We start from the raw sequence: 20,257 nt of genomic DNA, 5'->3' as shown, positions 1-20,257 counted from the left end.
TCAAGAAATATGGGGGAAGGTGCTGGTAGGAGAAAGCACAGGAAAGATAATTGGGCTGTGGTAAGAAAATACAGATTTTTTTTTAAAAAAAAACACCTATAAAGGAAGTTGAATTTTTTTTGCTGGTATATCAAAAAGAAGATACAATCTTCCTAAAAAATTAAGAGTAGAACATTTTAAAATGTTTTCCATATTTATCTGTATTAGTCAATGGCAGTGGTCCAGCTACAGCTTGCAGTGGCCACTACACAAGCATTACAGAAGTAAGTGGGACATTATGCCAGGCTCTGTTCACACAGTTTGGAAATGCCATTCTCCCCCTACCTTGAATTATTAACAGCTGGGGAAAAGGCTAAACAAGTTTCTTTTGTATGTAAGATACACTACTGCTATATCTTCATTATCTGTTAGTGGTAGAATATACAACAAAACAATTATTTAGTGCTGGCTTCAAAAACTGATTATGAAGCTTTAATAGTAAAATGCATTTATAAATCCAAATATAAATATGTTTTCATTGACTGTCCTCTCCCACATTTCCAGTAGATTATGTTAGTAGAAAGTGACCAGTCCTTCCAATTTTTGATTTGTTAAAAATATTTGCACTTTTGACCAATCAATCTTTTTTTTAACCATCTCTTATACCTTGTCAAATGAATGTTACTAATTCAGTACTAATTCAGTACTACATGTAAAAGAAAACAAGAACTCAGCATTAGAAAAGAGCAAGAATCCAGTAGCATCTAAAAGACTTAACGACATTTGTGGTAGGGTATGAGCTTTTGTGAAGTGAGCTGTGGGTCATGAAAGTTCATACTCTACCACAATTTTTTTTAGTCTTACAGTGCAATCTTAAGGAGAGTTACTCCAATCTAAGCTCATTGATTTCAATGGGCTTAGACTGGTGTAACTCTTCTTAGGGTTGCACTGTTATAGGTGCTACTGGACTCGTTCTTTTCTACTGCTACAGACAGACTAACATGGCTACCCATCATCAGTTACGGGTTTTTTGTCATCCTCCTACAGAAGATTTTATCTGCTAAGAATATTGACACACTATGTGCATCAAATGCCTCTGACGCTATCCTATATATCCTTTAACTTTTTTTCTGTCTGTATTCCAGATACTCTCTGGAGATTTCCTTTAAATGGAATTGCATGGAATTATTTTGTTTTCAATTAAGCACATAGGTTCCCTCCAGTCTACTGCTCCCTGCCAGCCTGATGTTTGGCTTACATGTTAAAACAAAACAAGAGCAAAGAAAAGTGTGGTTTTATTCACTGCAGTCTGATGTTTAGGAAAATGTGCCCTTTGCCATCTTTAGCAGCAATCTTTTATACTGATAGCCCAGTAGTCCTGAACTGTGGCTACTTAAATCTGGAGATTGGAGCCATAAACGGACAAGACGGATCTTCCCATACATCTGAAAAATGCCTCAAGTTTGCAGAAAAATCAGAAACTTAAAAAAAAAGGATTGGGTTCCTTATAGTTTTAACCATGTGCCCTCAGTGGCTGTTACCAGGAAACCATAACAGTTTAACCAATATTTCAAGCTTGGTTTCTGTCAGTAAAAGAGAGGGGAAGGGGGAAGGGCCCTTGTCCAGGCCTGGTATGACTTGTCTAGGCCTGGCTGCTTGCTACTGTTCAACAGCAGACCCCGCAAAACTTCAGTGTAGTGTAGTGGTTAGAGTTTCAGAGTAGGATGTGGGAGACTAGGTTCAAATCACCTCTGCTTTTTAAGCTCATTGGGCGACTTTGACCCAGTCACATATTCTCAGTCTAACCTACCTCTCAGGGTTGTTGTGCGGATAATATAGAAAGGAGAATGAGGTAAGCTGCTTTGTGGAGAAAGACAGTATATAAATGAAATAAATAAATAAATATAGATTAAAATGGGGGGGCAGATAAAAGGTAAGTTGTTTAGTGGGTTTGAAGGAGAGAAGGATTTGGGGAAAGGTGAGCATATGGAGGCTGCTAGGAGGAGGGAAAGAAGAAATAGTGCGAGGAAGTGACTACAAGGGAAAGTGAAATACCCTCCACAAGTACTCACGCAGGTTCCCTACCACATGACTGTGGTAGGCCCAGCACAGCCAGCACCATGCAACTGGCCACAGGAGAGAGGTTGCTGAGGGGGAAAGAGGAAAAAGTGAAGAAAGGGGAAAACAAACACTGGTGGAAAGGAGAGAAAGAAGCAGGAAAGGGGGTAAAGGCTATGGGGAAGGAAAAGAGGGCATAGTGGGGGAGGGGGAATTAGAAGTAGCATTACTTCTTGCAGCTGAGAAACTTGATAATTTCAGAATTAGCGGAAGACAGGAGAAGACTATGCTTTCTAATGATCTGAAAGTCAGGTGCCAATGCAAATAAATTTTCCATTAATTTTTGTGAATTACAGACGTGCCAGTCTTTTTCTTTTCTTTTTTTTGCAGTAAGGTGTGTAGGGAAATAGAACAAAGGTATTTAGTATCCCGTTGTCAGCCCATAGACTTTACCATAGGTACTATGTATCTTTATTAACACAGGCAGACTGTCAGTTTGTGTTCAAACTCAAGTGTGGTGTTTGGCACAAATGACACACTTATTTGCTGTAGGCAAGACTTTGCATAAGCCAGCTGTAAGTTAAGATAAGGCCTTTCTGGCTTGCCATATTTTTGTAGCTTGATCTTGTAATATGCAGCCCTGGTATACTTTGGATGCTGCATACATTCCTCTTTGTTATTCTTTCCAATAGAGAGAGGTGACAGAAAGGAGATGTGACAGAAAGGAGCAAGTTAACTAGAAATAACAATGCAATTAGCAGCATCAGCAGCACCAATAGTTTTCAGTGTCAGCCATTTCTTCTTCTTTAACCCATCTTTTAATCAACCAAGTGATAAATTTCAAACTTTCTAGTTGAAGTGCTAGGACTGATGACCATGTCTCATTATATATGCAGCATTATACGTGTGCTTGATCCTTTAGGGTTTCAATTGGCTTCTTTTCAAAAGATTGTAATAGGTGGATGGTAGAAATCTTTTTAAAAGATGGAACTTTTCACGTAATATTGGTGAGGCCTTCGTGATCATGGCATCAATGGTTCTTTTTGTCATCAAATACGCCTGTCAGTCTGCTTCCTACAACCCAGTCCTTTGACTGGTTGAATTGCCCGATGCGCCATTGTGATGGCCTATTGATCAGTCATGAGAAGCGCTCTTTCAGACAGAGGAGCTGATTGCAGTGGGTTAGGTAGCCAAATCCCATACTCAAGCCTTGTCCACAAAGCAATTCCACCCCAAATAATTTACCTCAGCTAGATGCTGAAGCTTTTGGCACATTATTACAATGTATAGGCTTAAAAGATATTACATTCGCAGCACAGTGATACATAATGGCATCCATAAATGACTTGAGCCCTGATTGCCCATGATATATATATGCTTCCTATCCTTGAACTTTATTCAATGACTTTATGAAGTGTCGTTAGGTGCCATGGGCCATATCTGAGATTGCTAAGCCTTAGATATAAGTGGTTTTGTACTCCCGCCTTAAGATGTTTAAGAATCATAATGACAATTTGGAACTTTCAGTGTCCATGTACTTATTTCAGTACAGCTGAAAGTCTATATGAACACAAGTTTTCCTCTAAAAAGAGAAAATCATTTCCACTAAGCATATCTTGCACTTTCATTCTGATGCTCACTTTAGCGGATGGAAAGTTGTACAATCTCTTTATCCATTCCAATGGCACTTAAAGATTTTAAGACACAGAATATATATAGGTGGAGAAGCAAAAAACGTAGGGGAAAATACAAAAATAGGGCCTTAACCTGTTATTTTATAAGTTACACTTTGTTAAAATCTAAATGCTAAAACATTAAGACTGCAGTACTTGAGTTTTAACTTCTCCTGATAAGCCAAACTTCATTATGTCGATTCAGCAATTTAAACGGACTGTCATAGCCAGCAGTATAGTAAACCTTTTCTTGAAAATTTTTCCCATCCCGCTTCAAACTTTCAACAAGGGCCAGTATTTCCTCTTGGTTCTTTTTCGTATTGGCAAATCCTCCAAAGTATCTGTTGAAAATAGCAACAAATTAAAGAGTTTTGTCTAACTACCCTGAGGTTGTCTCTGTGAAAAGCAAAATCTAGGCAGGTCATACAAAAATCAGTAATCAAAACTACTGTTAGTTGACAAATCCATTAAAATATTACTTTTAAGGTGTTTAAAAGCATATCTAATTGGCTGCAGGGTTCTGAAACTTAGATGTCAGTCCTAGAATTATGTTCTGTTTCAGCAATTTTTCAACTCTGTATTGGATCCTTGCTAATGCTATATCTTTGTAAAATCCTATGACATTGTTTATGGAAATGTCCTTGATACAGATTGTACTAATTTCACACTATGTAATCCGCCTTGAGTCTCAGTGAGAAAGGTGGACTATAAATGAAATAAATAAATACATGTAATCAAGTTGTAATTAATCTGTTCATCTTTGTTCTTCTGTGCATCCCCACATTGGGACTGCGCGTGTGCAGGCCTGCTGACAGAGAAACTTATTAGCTTCTTTAGAGCTCTGTTAGGGGCCGCTTCTCCCCGGTCACATAGATTAACTGTTTTGCCCACCTAAAACGGGTCATGTGACCTCGGAGGAGCGAAAAAAAACCCTCAGTTCTCTCTTAGCTGCTGCAAAGAGAGGAACTTTGCTTCGAGCTCGCTCATACTTCTTTTTTTAAAATTTGATATTCTACAGATTTCTTTCAGTAAATTAATCTTTGGCCTGGACTTGGACTTGTTTATGGATTCTGATTCAGTTTTGATTACTTTGGACCGCGTGTTTTTTCCTTGAGCTGAACGTGTCAAGGGTGGTCATGGTGAGTTCTCCATGACGTCAGAGAAATCGCTGTTTAAGCAATGTACCCAGTGCCGTACTAAGATGACCAGGTTGGATCAACATGACCTGTGTCTCCTGTGCTTGGGAGAAGGGCATAAAGTGAGTGCATGCTCCTTTTGCCAATGATTTACCACCAAGGCCAGAAATGAGAGGGCCCAACGCCTTAAGGCCGCATTGCGGAATAAGGTCTTTGCCAGACCTGACCCTATAATGGGTCAAAAATCGGGCTCCAAGGGGCACGCAGCTGGTTCTTCTAAGAAATCAAAGTGGAAACCCACAACTAAGGGATACAGTCAGTCAGGTTATGAAATTCAAGTGTATTAAAGTGGCGCAGTGCAATAAATAAATAACAATACTATTATAGGCATATGAAATCACATAAACAAACTATGTACAATAAACAGCTTAAAGTCGGCCAATTCGGAAATATTCAATGGTGCAATCAAGTTCATATCAGAGTTCATAGCAAAGATGAAACGTAGATAGCAAACCAGAGAAGCCGTGAGGACCCCTCGTTCCTGTTCGAGGTAAGTTCTTAATTAGCTGTTCTCTTCTCATTTTCTTTCAACAGATGGAACAAGGAGATGGAACACTCTGCAGGACCGAGACCAGACAAGGAACCGGTCATCAACAACGCTTGTTTCCAGACTGCATCAAGGGCCAACAGACCTCCTCACCAAACATCTCTGAAAACTGCAAATGTATAAGAATTTCACTGCTGCCGCTGTTACAAACTTCAGCAGCAGTCCGTCACACCTCTCTTAGTTGGCCGTGCGCCAAGGTCGTCTTTGGAACCACCTGTGAAGAAGCTTAAGAAGACGAAGCACTTGTTTAAATCTAAACAGAGCCGAGAGCATCAGAGTCGATTCAGGGAACATCACTCAGACAACGATGTCATCTTGCTTCGTCCCAGAACTCCGTCACCCCACTTTCATTCCTCAGGACACTTTGTGTCAGAAGGCGAATTGCGAGAGCCGGATCCAACTTAATTGGGGGCTGACTCCAGTTTGTGGACCACTGAGCGTGGCTTCGAATCCAGAGCCGGCTCTGGTGGGTAAGTCATCTGGTCATATCCGAGGTGCTATGCCTGTAGCAAGGTCCCCGGCTCCGAGTCAACACAGTGAGAATGGATCCAAGCATGTTCGTTCTTCAGAACCAATGGTGTCGATTCAACATGAGCACCATTTGTCCTGTTGTATTCCCCCCATCACTGTCATTGGCCTGGGGGCCTCATGAGTTTGATGCATCCGATCCAAGGCTGTCTACATCATCAAGAAAAGCTTGGCTCCTGGCTCCGTCTCCTGCTCAACTTCAGCTCTCTTATGAATTGGAAGAAGAGGATGCTGATTATCATCTGGAAACATCTGACAATGGATCCAAGGTATCGGAAACATCACTGGATGAGAATGTGGCACCATCCTCGGGGTTGCCTTATGAAGACAGATGTTTATATGCAGAGCAAATGGCTAGGATGGCTCAAGTGCTGGACCTGGCTGTGTCTTCCCCTGCTCCTAACACATCTGGCAAGCTATTGGGCAGGCTTTACAGTGACGCTCCAGCCATTGTAGGATTCCCTATTGTAGAAGGATTGGACGAGATCATTCTAAAGACTTGGGAGAAACCAGCTGAAATTCCCTGCTACCTTCAAGAAGGTAGAAGACATGTATAAGGTAAAACATGATACATGGCCCTCTTTCTTCAAACATCCAGCTCCCTCTTCTCTAGTTACACAAGAATTTCAAAAACAGAGACAAAGCTCCCACTCTGTTCCAGCAGTCAAAGAGAGAAACAAAATAGATGCCTATGGGAGAAGACAATGGATCTTAGGGCCAAGCTACACATGACGAATGACACTTGAACAGCAAGTGTATTTCTCCCTGTTCACTTGCCCTCCACTCAATCCACTTGCCGTTCAAGTGTCATTCGTCATGTGTAGCTTGGCCCTTAGAGGCCTTAATTGGTTTCTTAGGGCATCTAAATTTAAAATGGTAACCCTCTCTGCTATACTCCCTTTGTTGGACAAGGATGTTTGGTTTGCAGTATTGGACCTTAAAGATGCATACTTTCATGTTTCTATCAGAAGGGATCATAGAAAGTACCTATGTTTCAAAATACTGCATTACCTTTTGGGCTGTCTACCGCTCCTAGAGTATTCACCAAATGTACGGCACCAGTGGGGGAACACCATATTGCCCAGGGTTGTCCTATTTTTCCGTACTTAGATGACTGGTTGGTTACAGCGCCATCTATGGAAAAGTTAGTAGAAGATGTAGCACTTCTGGTGGACACATGTCTCAGACTGGGTTTGGTGATCAACTTTGCCAAGTCTAGACTGGAACCCAGTAGAACGGTGGCTTACATTGGTGTGTTTTAAATGCCACAAATGGTAGGGCTACTCTTCCACCTGAACAGGTGAAGGTTATTTAGTCCTTGGTGTCCATGTTTGCTAGAAACCATTTTCAATCAGTATGGAGGATTCAGAAACTATATTGTCGAAGGCTTTCACGGCCGGAGAACGATGGTTGTTGTGGATTTTTCGGGCTGTATAGCCATGGTCTTGGCATTGTAGTTCCTGACGTTTCACCAGCAGCTGCGGCTGGCATCTTCAGAGGTGTAGCACCAAAAGACAGAGATCTCTCAGTGTCACTGTGACACTGAGAGATCTCTGTCTTTTGGTGCTACACCTCTGAAGATGCCAGCCGCAGCTGCTGGCGAAATGTCAGGAACTACAATGCCAAGACCACGGCTATACAGCCCAAAAAATTCACAACCATGATTCAGAAACTACTAGGTCATATGGCTGCCACGACAGCAGTAGTGCCTTTTGCTCACCTAAACATGCAATTGCTGCAAAATTGGTTTGTTAGGAGATTTGATGCAAGAGTACACTCACCTAGCCACAAGTTCTCTATACTAAGATGAGTTATAAAATCTCCAAGTTGGTGGTCAGTAGAAACTAATCTCCTTAAGAGACTCACTTTTGGGACCAGACGATGTGACAGAGTGGTGACGACTGATGCCTCAACTTACAGTTGAGGTGCTCACTGTGGTTCTTTGTCTGTACAAGACCACTGGTCACGTCAAGAACAGTCTTTGCACATTAATGTCTTAGAACTTAGAGCCATCCGCTTTGCTCTTGTCTCTTGGAGCTCTCCTTCAAGGAAGGGAAGTTCAAATACAGACGGACAATACCACAGCAATGTACTGTTTGAACAAGCAGGGTGGAACAGCATCACTGACTCTCTGTGCAGAAGCCGTGGCCATCTGGGAATGGGTTATTGCCAACAGAGTTTCTATACATGCCATTCACATTGCTGGTACAGACAATGCCAAAGCAGATGTGCTCAGCAGACAACTGAATGCCAACCTCAAGTGGTCTCTAAACGACCATTATCTGGAATCTGTATTTGCCCAGTGGGGGGGGGGTACCATAGGTAGATCTTTTTGCTACTGCATCCAACACAAAGGCACCTCTGTTTTGCTCTCTAGCAGGGAGCGACCCCAACTCACTTGGGGGATGCTTTTCAGCACACATGGTCAGGCCGGATGTTCTACCTCTTCCCGCCATTCCCCCTAAGTACAAAGATATTGTGCAGCAAGACAATATGGACTGCATTCTAGTAACTCCCTTTTGGACAAGACAAATCTGGTTGCCAAAGTTACCAGATCTATCCAAACAGATATTCATTACACTGCCTGTGGTCCCAGACATTCTAATATGGGGAGAACTGTTTCACCACAACCCAGAGAAGTTGCAGCTGACAGCCTAGCATATACACCCCAGTCCTTAGGCTGCTCTCAAGAGGTACAGCATGTGATCTTGAATGCCAGAAGACCTTCTACTAGAAGGTCCTATTAATCAAAGTGGACCTGCTTTGTTTATTGGGCTGGCAACAAAGGCATGTCACCATCTAGATGTTCACTACATGGCATCTTAGATTATTTGAGTTCTTTGAAGTCCACAAGCCTGGCCATGACCTCTTTGAAGGTACATCTAGCAGCTATTTCAGCTGGCCATGAACAGGTTGACGGGTATACTGTGTTTTCTCACCCGACTTCTAAAAAATTCCTGAAAGGGATGTTTAACCTTCATCCACCTGTCGCACCACCTATTTCCCAATGGTCATTATCAATAGTGCTCTCACAACTTATGCTAAAACCTTTTGAGACTTTGGCTACATGTCCCTTGGAGTTGCTGTCTTGGAAGGTTTGCCTCTTAGTTGCAATAACTTCTGCACAGAGACTGAGTGAACTCTCTGCTCTCAGGGCAGGCCCTCCCTTCCTAAGAATCTATTCTGATAGGGTGGTGCTCAGACCTAGTCTGCAGTTCCTACCTAAAGTGGTGTCGCCATTCTATGTTTCACAGGATATTGTCCTCCCTGTTTTCTACCCTGCTCATGAGTCTGTAGTGGAGAGGACATTGCACTCCCTGGATTTAAAGAGAGCCTTAGCTTTTTATTTGGATAAGACAAAGGACTTTTGCACAGATGCACACCTCTTTATCTGTTTTGGAGGACCCAATAAGGGGAAACAGGCTTCTGCCCAAACTATATCATGGTAGATTATATCAGCAATCCAGACAGCATACCAACAGGCAGGGGTAGAATGCCCACTGCGAGTTAGAGCCCATTCTACCAGGTCACAAGCATCATCATCTGCCTTTTTAAAAGGAGTCCCAGTAGCTCCTATCTGTAAGACTGCAACCTGGTCTTCATCAGAGACCTTTGCTAAACATTATGCAATGGATGTGGATGTCACACGGGATGTTGCTGTGGCAAGGGTAATGTTACATTCTTTGTGTGAGACGCTGACCACTGAGGGGTTTATGTATATATACACGTGTAGATAGTGTAATAAGAATCTTACGAAGTTAGAGAACCCAGTTAGCTGGGTCATGTTATTTGCCAGAAGTTGCATATATTATTTACCAAATGACCAGAAATATGTTGATGTTGCCATTATATAGTTTATCATGACTGCTCTTAGAAAAGAGCTATTTTTTGTACATTTTTCGTGCTGCCATGTTTATTGTTAATAATAAACAACAACAAAAGATACTGAATTGTTAATTCTTTTTTGGATACTGAAGTTGTTCTTCAGTGATACTATTATGTTGTAAGCAAATAAAATTCAGTTGGCGAGATTCACCTTGCCTCCTTATTGTGTGTAGCTCGGTAATCTTCCCAAGGTGAGGATGCACAGAAGAACGAAGATGAAAACAGTGTTGTACATACCTGTAAACTATTGTTCATTGAGTTCTTCTGTGCAGACACACACCCCTCCCTCCTGCCCCGCTGTGAACTCTCTGGTGGGTAATTAGTTGGGGTTCATGGTGGCTCAGGAGAACTGAGGGAGAGGGTCACTTCTCCTAGGTCACATGACCCATTTTAGGCGGGGGGAAATGGTTAATCTACATGACCTGGGAGAAGTGGCTCCTAACAGAGCTCTAAAAAAGCTAATGAGTTTCTCTGTCGGCAGGTCTGCACGTGTGCAACCTCAATGTGTGTCTGCACAGAATAATTCAATGAACAATAGTTACAGGTATGTACAACCCTGTTTTTTATTTCACGGGATATTCTAATACTATATAAGAACTATTTCACTGCACAGGGATTCAGAGTGGAATACAGTGTCTGCATGCACTCATATTGCTTTGTAAATACTAGTGTACACAGTATGGGTTAACTTTGGTGCAACAACAACTCTGCCTTCACCCAAAGACAGGACGATCAGCGATGACATGGAGATGCAGATGCTCCGAAATGATGTACCCATGATAAGCCACTCCTCAATCTGGTTTATACTTTTTGGTAACGCTGTGAGAAAACTTTGCGAGCACATGAGACCAGGAAGGCATCTGGACTCACAATGCAATCCCATACACAGTTATTCCCATCTAAACCCAGACGAGTAACTCTGCACAGGACAGCACTTGCTAGAGGCGCCATTTGTATGTGAATCAGCTGTATACACAGTTGGTGTAATTTACACAACCATGATTCAAAGAAGTACTGCTGTTGTTGTGGAAATTGGTTGTACATAGAAGTTTCAACATAAACCTGCTTCAAGAATCTTCTGTGAAAGAAACCATGAGACTGGTTTTAGGGAACAGGAGAAGTGAGAAGCAGCAGAAAGCTGAGTGTATGCAATTCTGTGGAAACAGTACAACAGGCATAGAGCAGCACAGCAGGATCTGAAGAAAATGCCTCAGATCGAAGAAATTTTTGAGGCATGGGGTGGAAAAAACATTTGCCCATTTTTCTACTACCTAAACTCCTATTAAACGTCTCATTTTAACTATTTGTGGAAGACCTAGTTATTTCTATTGGAAACACATTGTACAATATATTTTAATAGTCACAAGATGGCAGCCAGAAGTTAGTGGATGCATTTTTCAGGATAAGTGATGATTCCTTAAAATATCTTTAGAGTCAGACTTAGCAGGTATGTGTTATTTTCCCATGGAGTTATTTTTTCAGAGCAGCTGTTGCTGACATTAAAAAAACACACTGAAGCTGCTAGGAATTAAAACAAACGAAAACCAGAGAAAGTAATGCAACAATTGTAGTGAGGTGCCTAGTTTGACACCTCCTTACACAGATATTGAATTAAACATGCAATGCATTTCGCAGACACACATGGACTAGATCTTACCTGACAAACACAGTAATTGCTGGCCTGCTTTCAATGAAGACATCTGCCTCTAAAGGCCTTGGCGGATTTGCCTGGTATTTAGATGGCAAGTAAAAAGAAACAGTTGTGATGGACTCACAGAATGGGCCAGCACCAGGCTCAACATAGCATGTCACTGGGGCAGTCATATCTATCTTCATTCCTGAAAGAGGTGAGGTGTTGTTGTTAGCCATATAAGTGCAGCATGTAACACATTAGTAAAAAATAAATAACAACTTCAGTTTAAAAGCAGGAGTGGACAAAACATGGCTGATAAATCTGTCCCGCTAAATGTAAAAAACACAACATTTTTTGGAAGTTCTAGAGATGCCCATACCATATTCAGTTCAATTGTTCATATACTTGGTGCTGATTGACCACCTTCCTATGTTACCAATAAACCATTCTTATCAGTTACAGAAATAGCCTTGCGTTTTTTTAAATGAAAAGGGTGGGTGCGTGGGGAAGAGTGCCACAACTGAGCTGGAGTGGGCTAGTGTGCACATCTGTCAGTTGTGCAGTCAAGTCGGTATCACTGCTTGAAAATTCAGTCCGCTCAATATTCATATTACCGCTGTTTTCAGTCTCAGTCTTCTTTTCACCAGAAAAACTAATCTTTAGCAGGTTGTTAAATGACACAGTAAGAGAGTGCATGGGCCAGTGGAGAATCTTTAGCTGACTGAACGTGAACATGGACTTAACATTACCATGGCAATAATGACCAGAAAAAGCAATCCCATTCCATTGTATATAACAACATGAATTACAATTTTTAAAGTAATTCTATTTTATTACAAGTAATATGTAAAGTATCCATTCTCTTTTTGGTGAGTAAAGCTTCTAAGACACTCCTTGTTTCCCACCAGCAAGCCTAATGTCTGACGTAACTGACCCTAGAGGACTTTGATTCTGCTTCCCCTCCTTGAGAAAAAAGGAAGACACAGCAGTTTCTCTTAAATGAACCAGAGATCTGTCGTATATCCACCACTGAATCCCACTGGCCTCAGGAATTCTTTTTCTTCACACCTACAGTTTGTACGTCTATATGAAAAAAAAATTCTGCCAATGTAAGAGGCTATTTTTTAAAAAAACATAGATATATTTGGTATTTCTTCATTATGCCATGTTTTCTTCTTATACAAGTTCATGCATATATACAATAATTACTAAATCACAATTAAAATGATGATCCAGTGCTTACCTCTGTTTAAAAAAACCCAACATATATTTAATCATAGGATCAGCAACTAAATTCTGTCATGGCAATAATGGATGAAATCTGTGCCATCCAGTATTAAGGGCAGTTATATTAGCTAGGAAACTATCCAGCAACTAAAGGCCAAACGAGGATTTTGGTCATCTATATTCAGACCAGACTTGAGTACACCTTACACCTGATTCACTCAAACCCATGTGTGTTATACATGTCTAACTCACTGTATAGCAAAACAGGCCATGATTCCCAAAACTTCCTTACACAACAGTCCATTTATCTTTTAAAAATCAGCACATGACAAAGTGCTTCTAGAAATTATCCACTTCCAAAGTGACTTGCCATACATACAAAGCTCTCCTAGGCACAACATTCTAGGCAGTTTTCTCTATCGTGGCATATTACAGGAGATAGTCATTTAAACAAGTAATTTTCTCATACCTGATGGAATGCATCAAATGTCCAACTGCAGGTGATATGAACCCCTGAGCAAGGAAGGGAGTATTAAGGGGTAGATTCTTAAAATCTAGGGTGTCCACTTCTTTCAGAGGTGCTTTCTGGGATGGTGCCTCATTTATGAATGTTCTCCCCATATGGTTTCTTTGACACCTACTCAGGTGGCAAATAAAACGTGTGTGGGGTTTTTGGGGGGGGGGGCTTGTCATTTAAAGATATCTGAGTAACTGGATTTTGCTGTTCTTGTGTTGGTTCTTGTTTCATAATGTCTTTATGCTGTAGTTTGATTGTGCCCTGGATGGGCTTTATATTAAACATTTGTGGATTTAAATTATGATTTTCAGGCTGTCCTGGAGACATTCAAAAGGCACAGCAAACATTTTAAATCAATAAAGAATGGCAAAGGCTTCATCATGAATACAGAATCTTGTATTTCCAACAGAAAATATGACATTCTTCCTCTGACATTGCCCTCCCCCACAAATACCACCTGGAATCTAAAAATGTACATGGACAGGCCACCCTCAGCAGAGAACAGGGTCCAAGGACAATACTCCCATTGTCACACCTACTGAAATCACACAGCATCATTCATTGTTTGCAGCAGAGGAAGGGCTAGCCCTTAGATTTCTATTTGGTCGTGATGCATCATTGATATTTTTTGTCACCTACCTTAAGCATAGGAATGGTAATGTGAGCTACAAATTTAATAAATGAATACTAAACTAGTCCTTGTTAAAGTTATTTCACTGATTATAACAGCTAAGCAATGACTGAAGCCAATGTGTGTAGCAGTGCTGGCAGCGATGAAACCCTCTGCCCAGTTGTCTTCCCTTTGTAGACAGCAAGGAAACAACAGTGATGAAGTCCAGCTTTTACACCACTGATATTCAAACTCAGAACTCAAAATGTCAACCAAGCACCTTTGCCATACTGTCCCATTCAGGTGCTCATCTGAGGACAATTTCTACCAAACCCAGATGAGCAGAACAAATTAGATGTGAGAATTGCACATCTGATATTGTATCATATTACAAAGTATTTCTACTAATGGCTACTCTCTAACCCAAATTTCATGGTGCCATGAAAATGGGATCATAACTGCCTGTCTCTGTTTTGGAAATGGTGAGGTCAGAAATCGCATGAAAAAGCCACCAGCGTTCCAGGGCGCTATTTTTAAGACATGGGGAAATGGCCAATGTTTAAATTCAGATAGTAACCAGTCAAAACAAATTTGAATAGGATGTTTCCCCATTTTGAAACAAACACCTTCATCTTAAAACCTTTAGGCCTAGAAACTTGGTGTTAAATTGATATATGGGATTCTTACGCCTAGAAAAGAACCTGACAAAAACTATCCATTGTTCAGAATTATATACAGTTATATTTAGGTATCTAACATATATGAAGCATATGTGTTTGTGGTTTAATTCCTAAAGCAAGGAAACACTGTAAATAAAAAAGTTGAGCAAAACCCATACCTCTTTCATTCTTGCCCTTAATATAGTTAAAGAGTTTTGTGAAACCAGTATTGACAGCTGCATCCCACTCCACTGTTTTAACAGATGTGCAAACCCATTTGGCTGCTTCGTACTGACGAATTTCATAATCAGAAGCCTTCACACACACAGGAGACAAATCAAGAATACTGTTATGTGATAATTTCATACAGTAATTCTGCACTCTTATTAAGGAATCCTTTAAAGGAATCAGCAAAAATAGTAACAGAGAAAGACCATACTTCTCTAGACAAAGGAAAGCCCTGAACACATTGTGCTAATACAAACAGGTTCTGTTTTTACCCTCCACCCCATTCCCAAATCTCCAACCCAATAACTTTTCTCAGTGTTAAGTCACCGAAATTTTATTCTATTGCTCCACTTGATGCTACACACACTCAGAAATAACTCACAATAAAGGCTTAAAGAAAACAAGACAGACCAGGTGCATTATAACAGCCTCCTGATGTTCTTGTCTAAATGAAAAGAACCCACAGACAATAGTTTGTGGGAAGGAATGGAGGACTCAAAGCTGCTAATAATTTCTCAGTTCAAAATATCTCCTGAAGCTTCTTTTCCACCTGTGGATGTGCAAAAGAAAAACTTCCTATTCTACATGGATGCAAGAGTTTGGAGATGATTTTCCATGGGAAATAACCGAGGGAAAGGGGTTAAATGCCCTCATACATACCATCTGCTCCTAACTGCAATCACCCATGGTTATTTTAATGTTTTTTTTTAAAAAAAATTGAAGCTTTTGTGTAATATTTAGTGTTCCCAAATTTTAAACTGGTCCCGCTAGCTGTCCTTTTAATATCAGCTTGATCTGATGTAAATACCAATTAATGTTATTTAATTCCATGCCATGAAAATCTTCAGTTGCCCATGTCTGCATATTAACCTTGTATTAAAAGGACAGGACATTTTTTCCTGGCCAGCTGGAACCCTAATTTATTCCTAAATAAGTGTTCATAAGATTGAAGCTCAAATGTAGTAGTATTGTAGTAGGAGTCTCTGCTTCTGGACAGAAGTCAAAGATTTGGAAGAGTATGTCACTCCATATGCAAGATCTAACCTTCCTCTTCATACATTTTTCTCAGCTCCCAAGTCCACCACACTCTAATAGCTATTGGTTATTTTATTTTTAATTTTGACAAAATTTATATCCCACCTTTCAGCCTCATAAGGGCCACCAATCTCTAAATGAGCTCAGAATGAAAGCGTGTTTTATTTTAGTTGTGACAGCTATCTCTAATTTCCCATAGCTGACTGGTGGTGACCCCTTTTAGAAATGACTACCTCGACTATTTTTACTGTCTAAAACTTTTAAAATATTTTTAAAGACTTACTGTTAAAAAGTTAACAAATAATGTGTGTTCCATGGATATATGCAACTAGAGGAAGACGCATTTCAGATGGTTTAAGGAAAGAGATTTTTTAAATAACTAGTTATATCTTCCAGAAATGTGCACAGCATAGTGCTGAATAATGGCATACTCAAATTTTAGGTTCTTACATATTTTACTGTTTATAAAAATTCTTCAAATGCATACTTAACTGATTTAAACAGGCATCAGAAGATAATTTTTCTAAAATAATATCAAGGCATATCTACATTAGGCTTTATAAAAAGCAATTTGTATTGTTGTGTTATTAATCCTGCCTTTGAAAACTTTCTTTAAATTTATTAGATTTATATCTGAATTCTAAATATATTTACTTAGAACAGCCTTACCGAATGTAATGGAATTTACTCCTAACTAATGCTACACACGGAGTTACTCCGGAGTCACGGATCCAGTCACTCCTTTGCATTTGTCAATACACACATAAGAGGGAAGCCAGCAGTATGCAGCCTCCTATGCTTTCTTTATCACTTTGAAAGGCACATTTTGTTGAATCTATTGGGTATGATTTGCACTGTTCCTGTAACATCATCTCTCCTGGGGTACTTGCAACTATTTCTGAATCTTTCAGAAGTGGCTAGTCTATCTCAGCACTTAGCACTTGTGGAGCAAACTGTATGGTGAGAGCTACAGTGTTTCATTCTGGCATTTGCACCAAAGAACCGCTCATGTGCTCTGAGGATCTAACCATTACCCCTACAACCTGATTCAAGAGGAACAAGTCATCAATGAGAATTCTTTAAATCCTGTCCAATGTTCTTCCACACCACCAAAGGAATTCATCCTTATATATATGTTTAGAGCAGAAGTGTCTTTGAGAAATGTAATCATCACTACTCACCTGGTTTGGCAATGCTGTCCATTTGGGCATCTCCAGCCCAGTGGAAAAGAAGACTTGTTTTACAGCCTTCAGCATCCTGTACAAAGAAAAGGAACCAAATCACACCAGCTCTGCCACACACTGGAGGGCAGCTGCAGATTACCGTATCCCTTCTCTTAAAACCGATACCTTTTTATTCAGTACAGACTAAGCTCCTTTTTTCAGTATGTTGAAGCAACGTTGGGGAAGGCTGCATCTATTTTTTGCGTGGTTTATGGCAGTTAAAGGCATATGTTCTGTCCCTTTAAAAAAAAATCCTAGGACTTCTCCCTGTGGGAACTGTGAAGCCACATCCCTCTCTCACCCGTTGCCTCGACTAAAGCCCATAAGCCACACTCACACACATTCACCTTCTGCTTGAGTCTTGCCTGGTTTTGCCGTCTGAAACTAGGCTCTCTCCTTTTCAGCCTAACCCAAGATCTTGCATTAGGAACAGTGGCTTGTTTAATAACATTTCACGTAGAGCGGGGAACACCCGGAGAGGCTGGTCTATTAGAGGAGGCAGGGAGGGACAATTCTCCTCCCACCGTCGAAACACTGGGGTCTCGAGCGGCATCTGGGGTAATTTGGCCTGTCTCGGAGTTAGCCTACAGGAGCCCTTGTGATTGGCTGCAACCAAGTTATAAAAGCTCCACGCGGCTAGGCGTGGGGGGGGGGGTTGGCGAGCCAGCCGGAGGAAGGCGATCGCCGTTGCTGAGGGTCGAGCTTGGATACGGGCGCGCGCGCGCTTTTCCGCCCGCAGTGGTGCTTGGTGTCTGATGCCGCTTGTTGTGCTGGCACAGCGCCTCCGGGGAATGAAAGAGTGAGCTAATGGCACATTGTCATAAACCAGGGGAGGGCGGGGAGGAGAGATGAAAAGGCCTCTTTGAAACAGAAGGAATGAGCATGTCTCTCTCCTCTGCACTCCTACACCATTACGCCGCTTTGTGAGGAAACAGAACACTCTTAAGTGGAGCGTTATAATCTCTAGTACTATAAACGTATGGGGGCGTGATTTGCCTCACAGTGGAGCATTTCTGTATTTTACGGAAACTACGCAAGAGATGGTTATCTCAAGTGGCTTTCAAATCAAGTAAGAATGGGGAGAACACCTTGGCACTGTATAATTTATAACAACCCTCATGTGCTCACTGTTTGGTCAAACTACCATCTATAGTAAACCTTCCTATATTACCAGTTGAATGGAGGAGATCTAAGGCGCAAAAGCCTTTGGCAACAGTACCTTTTTTGAGAGTCTGGGAGGCAGCAATATAAAGGCCACGTGAAAAAAGGGAAGGTGTTTTCAAGGTAAAAGCCTGGGTAGAGAACACCTGAAACTCTGTGTGGAGGGGGGGAAAGAGCCCTTCTGAGGCATAAGTTTAAAGGAGGAGCTGAATTAAAGGTTCAAATGCAAAGGTTTTATAAAAACAAACAGCAAATAACTAGACATGCAAAAATGTAGCATATAATACTTACATTTTTTTAAAATCCTGTATGATATAGCTAGAGTAGGTAAATACCTGTGTGACTTTCACCTTTACTGAAGTAACTATTGGAAATGGGCACAAGTTAAGCAGGAAAGTATTGTTAATTAATCTTACTCGTATGCCATTAAGGGGCCAATATAAAAGAAGTGCAATGAAGATGCATAAAGAATTTATGTATTTATTTAAAACATTTAAATCTTGCCTTATTTTCTTAGATTCAAGGCATCTAACAATGCAACAAGTTGCAAGGACATTCGAGGTCAGTACCAGAAAACTAAACATGCCCAGAATGGGTACAGCAGCCACCTTCAGAGAGTTGGGCCTAATAAAGAGAAAGCCCATGGCCTAGTTGTTGCCATATGAACAATCCTCTGACAGGCCACCGAAAGGAGAAAAGTTGTCTGAGAAGCATAACTATCAAATAGGAGCATACTGGGAGATGCCATTTGATACATATAAGGGCTGTCAAGGGCTTTAAACTTTGAACTGGGTCTGGGAGCAAATATACAATGCAACTGACGTGGCATAAAAGTTGTGTGTTCTGAATGGCTGACCCCAGCTAGAAGTCTCGCTATTGCGTTTTGTACCAATTGAAACTTTTGAGACATCTTTGACTGCAACCCCATGAGGACAATATTACTGTAATCCAGTCTGGAGAGTATGGTATTGTGGATCAGTGTGGCTAGATCTACAAGGTTTAAATTAGAAGCCAGTTTATAAACCAGATGTAATTGAAAGAAGGTGCTGTTAGCAGTTAACACTAACCTAATCCATCAACAAGGACTGCTCAGCTCAGACCTGGGCCACAGCAACCATGACATAAGAATATAAGAACCCTGCTAAATCAGACCAGTGGTCCATCTAGTACAGCATCTTGTTTCACACAGCAGCCAACTAATTGCTCTGGTGGGCCAGTGTTCACAGCATGAAAGACAAGGGCCTTCCCTTGATGCTGCCTCTTAGCACAGGTATGTAGAGGTTTGCTGCCTTTCTGTATGGAGGTTCCCTTTACTCACCATGATTAGCAGCCATTGGTAGACCTATCCTCCATGGATCTATCTTAACCCCCTTTTTACAACAGCTGAAGTGCCGCTTGACTTAGCTTTCCTCGCAGCTGTTTTAACATCCCAATCTGTTCCTCTGCAGCAATTCAAATTTGGTTGTCACAAAAAACAGGTAATGTTTTACTCTGTTTGAGTGCTCATTGAACTGACTCTCTCCCCAAACAAAAAATTCCCTCCACATAGAAAATACATTCCAACTTAGCTCTCTTTGTGATGTGCTAGTTCTCTATGTGCAAGGAACTGTTTTTTAGAAGGTGCTTTCAATAATGTTAGCCTATATCTTAAGTTGCACTGTTGCCAAGACATGCTGACCTGCTATTTGTGCGAAATAGGCTAGCTTTTGACACATTTGTTCTCTTTTAAAGTAGTTGGTAATGAAATAATTGGTATTTATTTGACAGCATTGCTAAGAAATGACATATATTTGTGTTTATTCTGATGAACTCACTATACAGTGTGTTTTTGTATTACTTTTTCATGTATCTGACATAAAAGTGAATTAAATAAACCGAGAGATAAATGGAGATTGGGATACTAAGGAGGGGGGAAGCAGGTTCATAAGAGGCTTACTTCTGGCCTGGACTTGTTCTCTATTATTACTTTTCATCCTTGATTTTATCCTTCCTTATAGCCCTCAAGTTAGGAAGCTCCAGTGTATTGGATAATGAGAGCTTTACAGTATGGGGTTTCTCACATTCTTCCCCTCATACCCATGCAAAAGTGTAAGATACA

At 40.8% G+C, this 20,257-nt stretch overlaps 1 protein-coding gene across 1 annotated transcript; it reads right to left on the bottom strand.

Annotated features, from left to right (window-relative positions):
* Window positions 1-2,811: 2,811 nt before the first annotated feature.
* HEBP2 (heme binding protein 2) lies at window positions 2,812-17,419 on the bottom strand. Its single transcript, XM_054974780.1, has 5 exons — window positions 17,346-17,419; window positions 16,957-17,032; window positions 14,692-14,827; window positions 11,524-11,704; window positions 2,812-4,051 (listed from the first exon to the last, which is right to left on the bottom strand). Exons 2-5 carry the CDS (start codon window positions 17,029-17,031, stop codon window positions 3,874-3,876), a joined length of 570 nt encoding a protein of 189 aa, XP_054830755.1. The 5' UTR covers window position 17,032; window positions 17,346-17,419; the 3' UTR covers window positions 2,812-3,873.
* Between the last annotated feature and the right edge of the window lie 2,838 nt (window positions 17,420-20,257).

Source organism: Eublepharis macularius, chromosome 1 (assembly GCF_028583425.1).
Source record: "Eublepharis macularius isolate TG4126 chromosome 1, MPM_Emac_v1.0, whole genome shotgun sequence".
NCBI classification, from domain to species: domain Eukaryota; kingdom Metazoa; phylum Chordata; class Lepidosauria; order Squamata; family Eublepharidae; genus Eublepharis; species Eublepharis macularius.
This window is presented reverse-complemented; position numbering and strand designations above follow the sequence as displayed.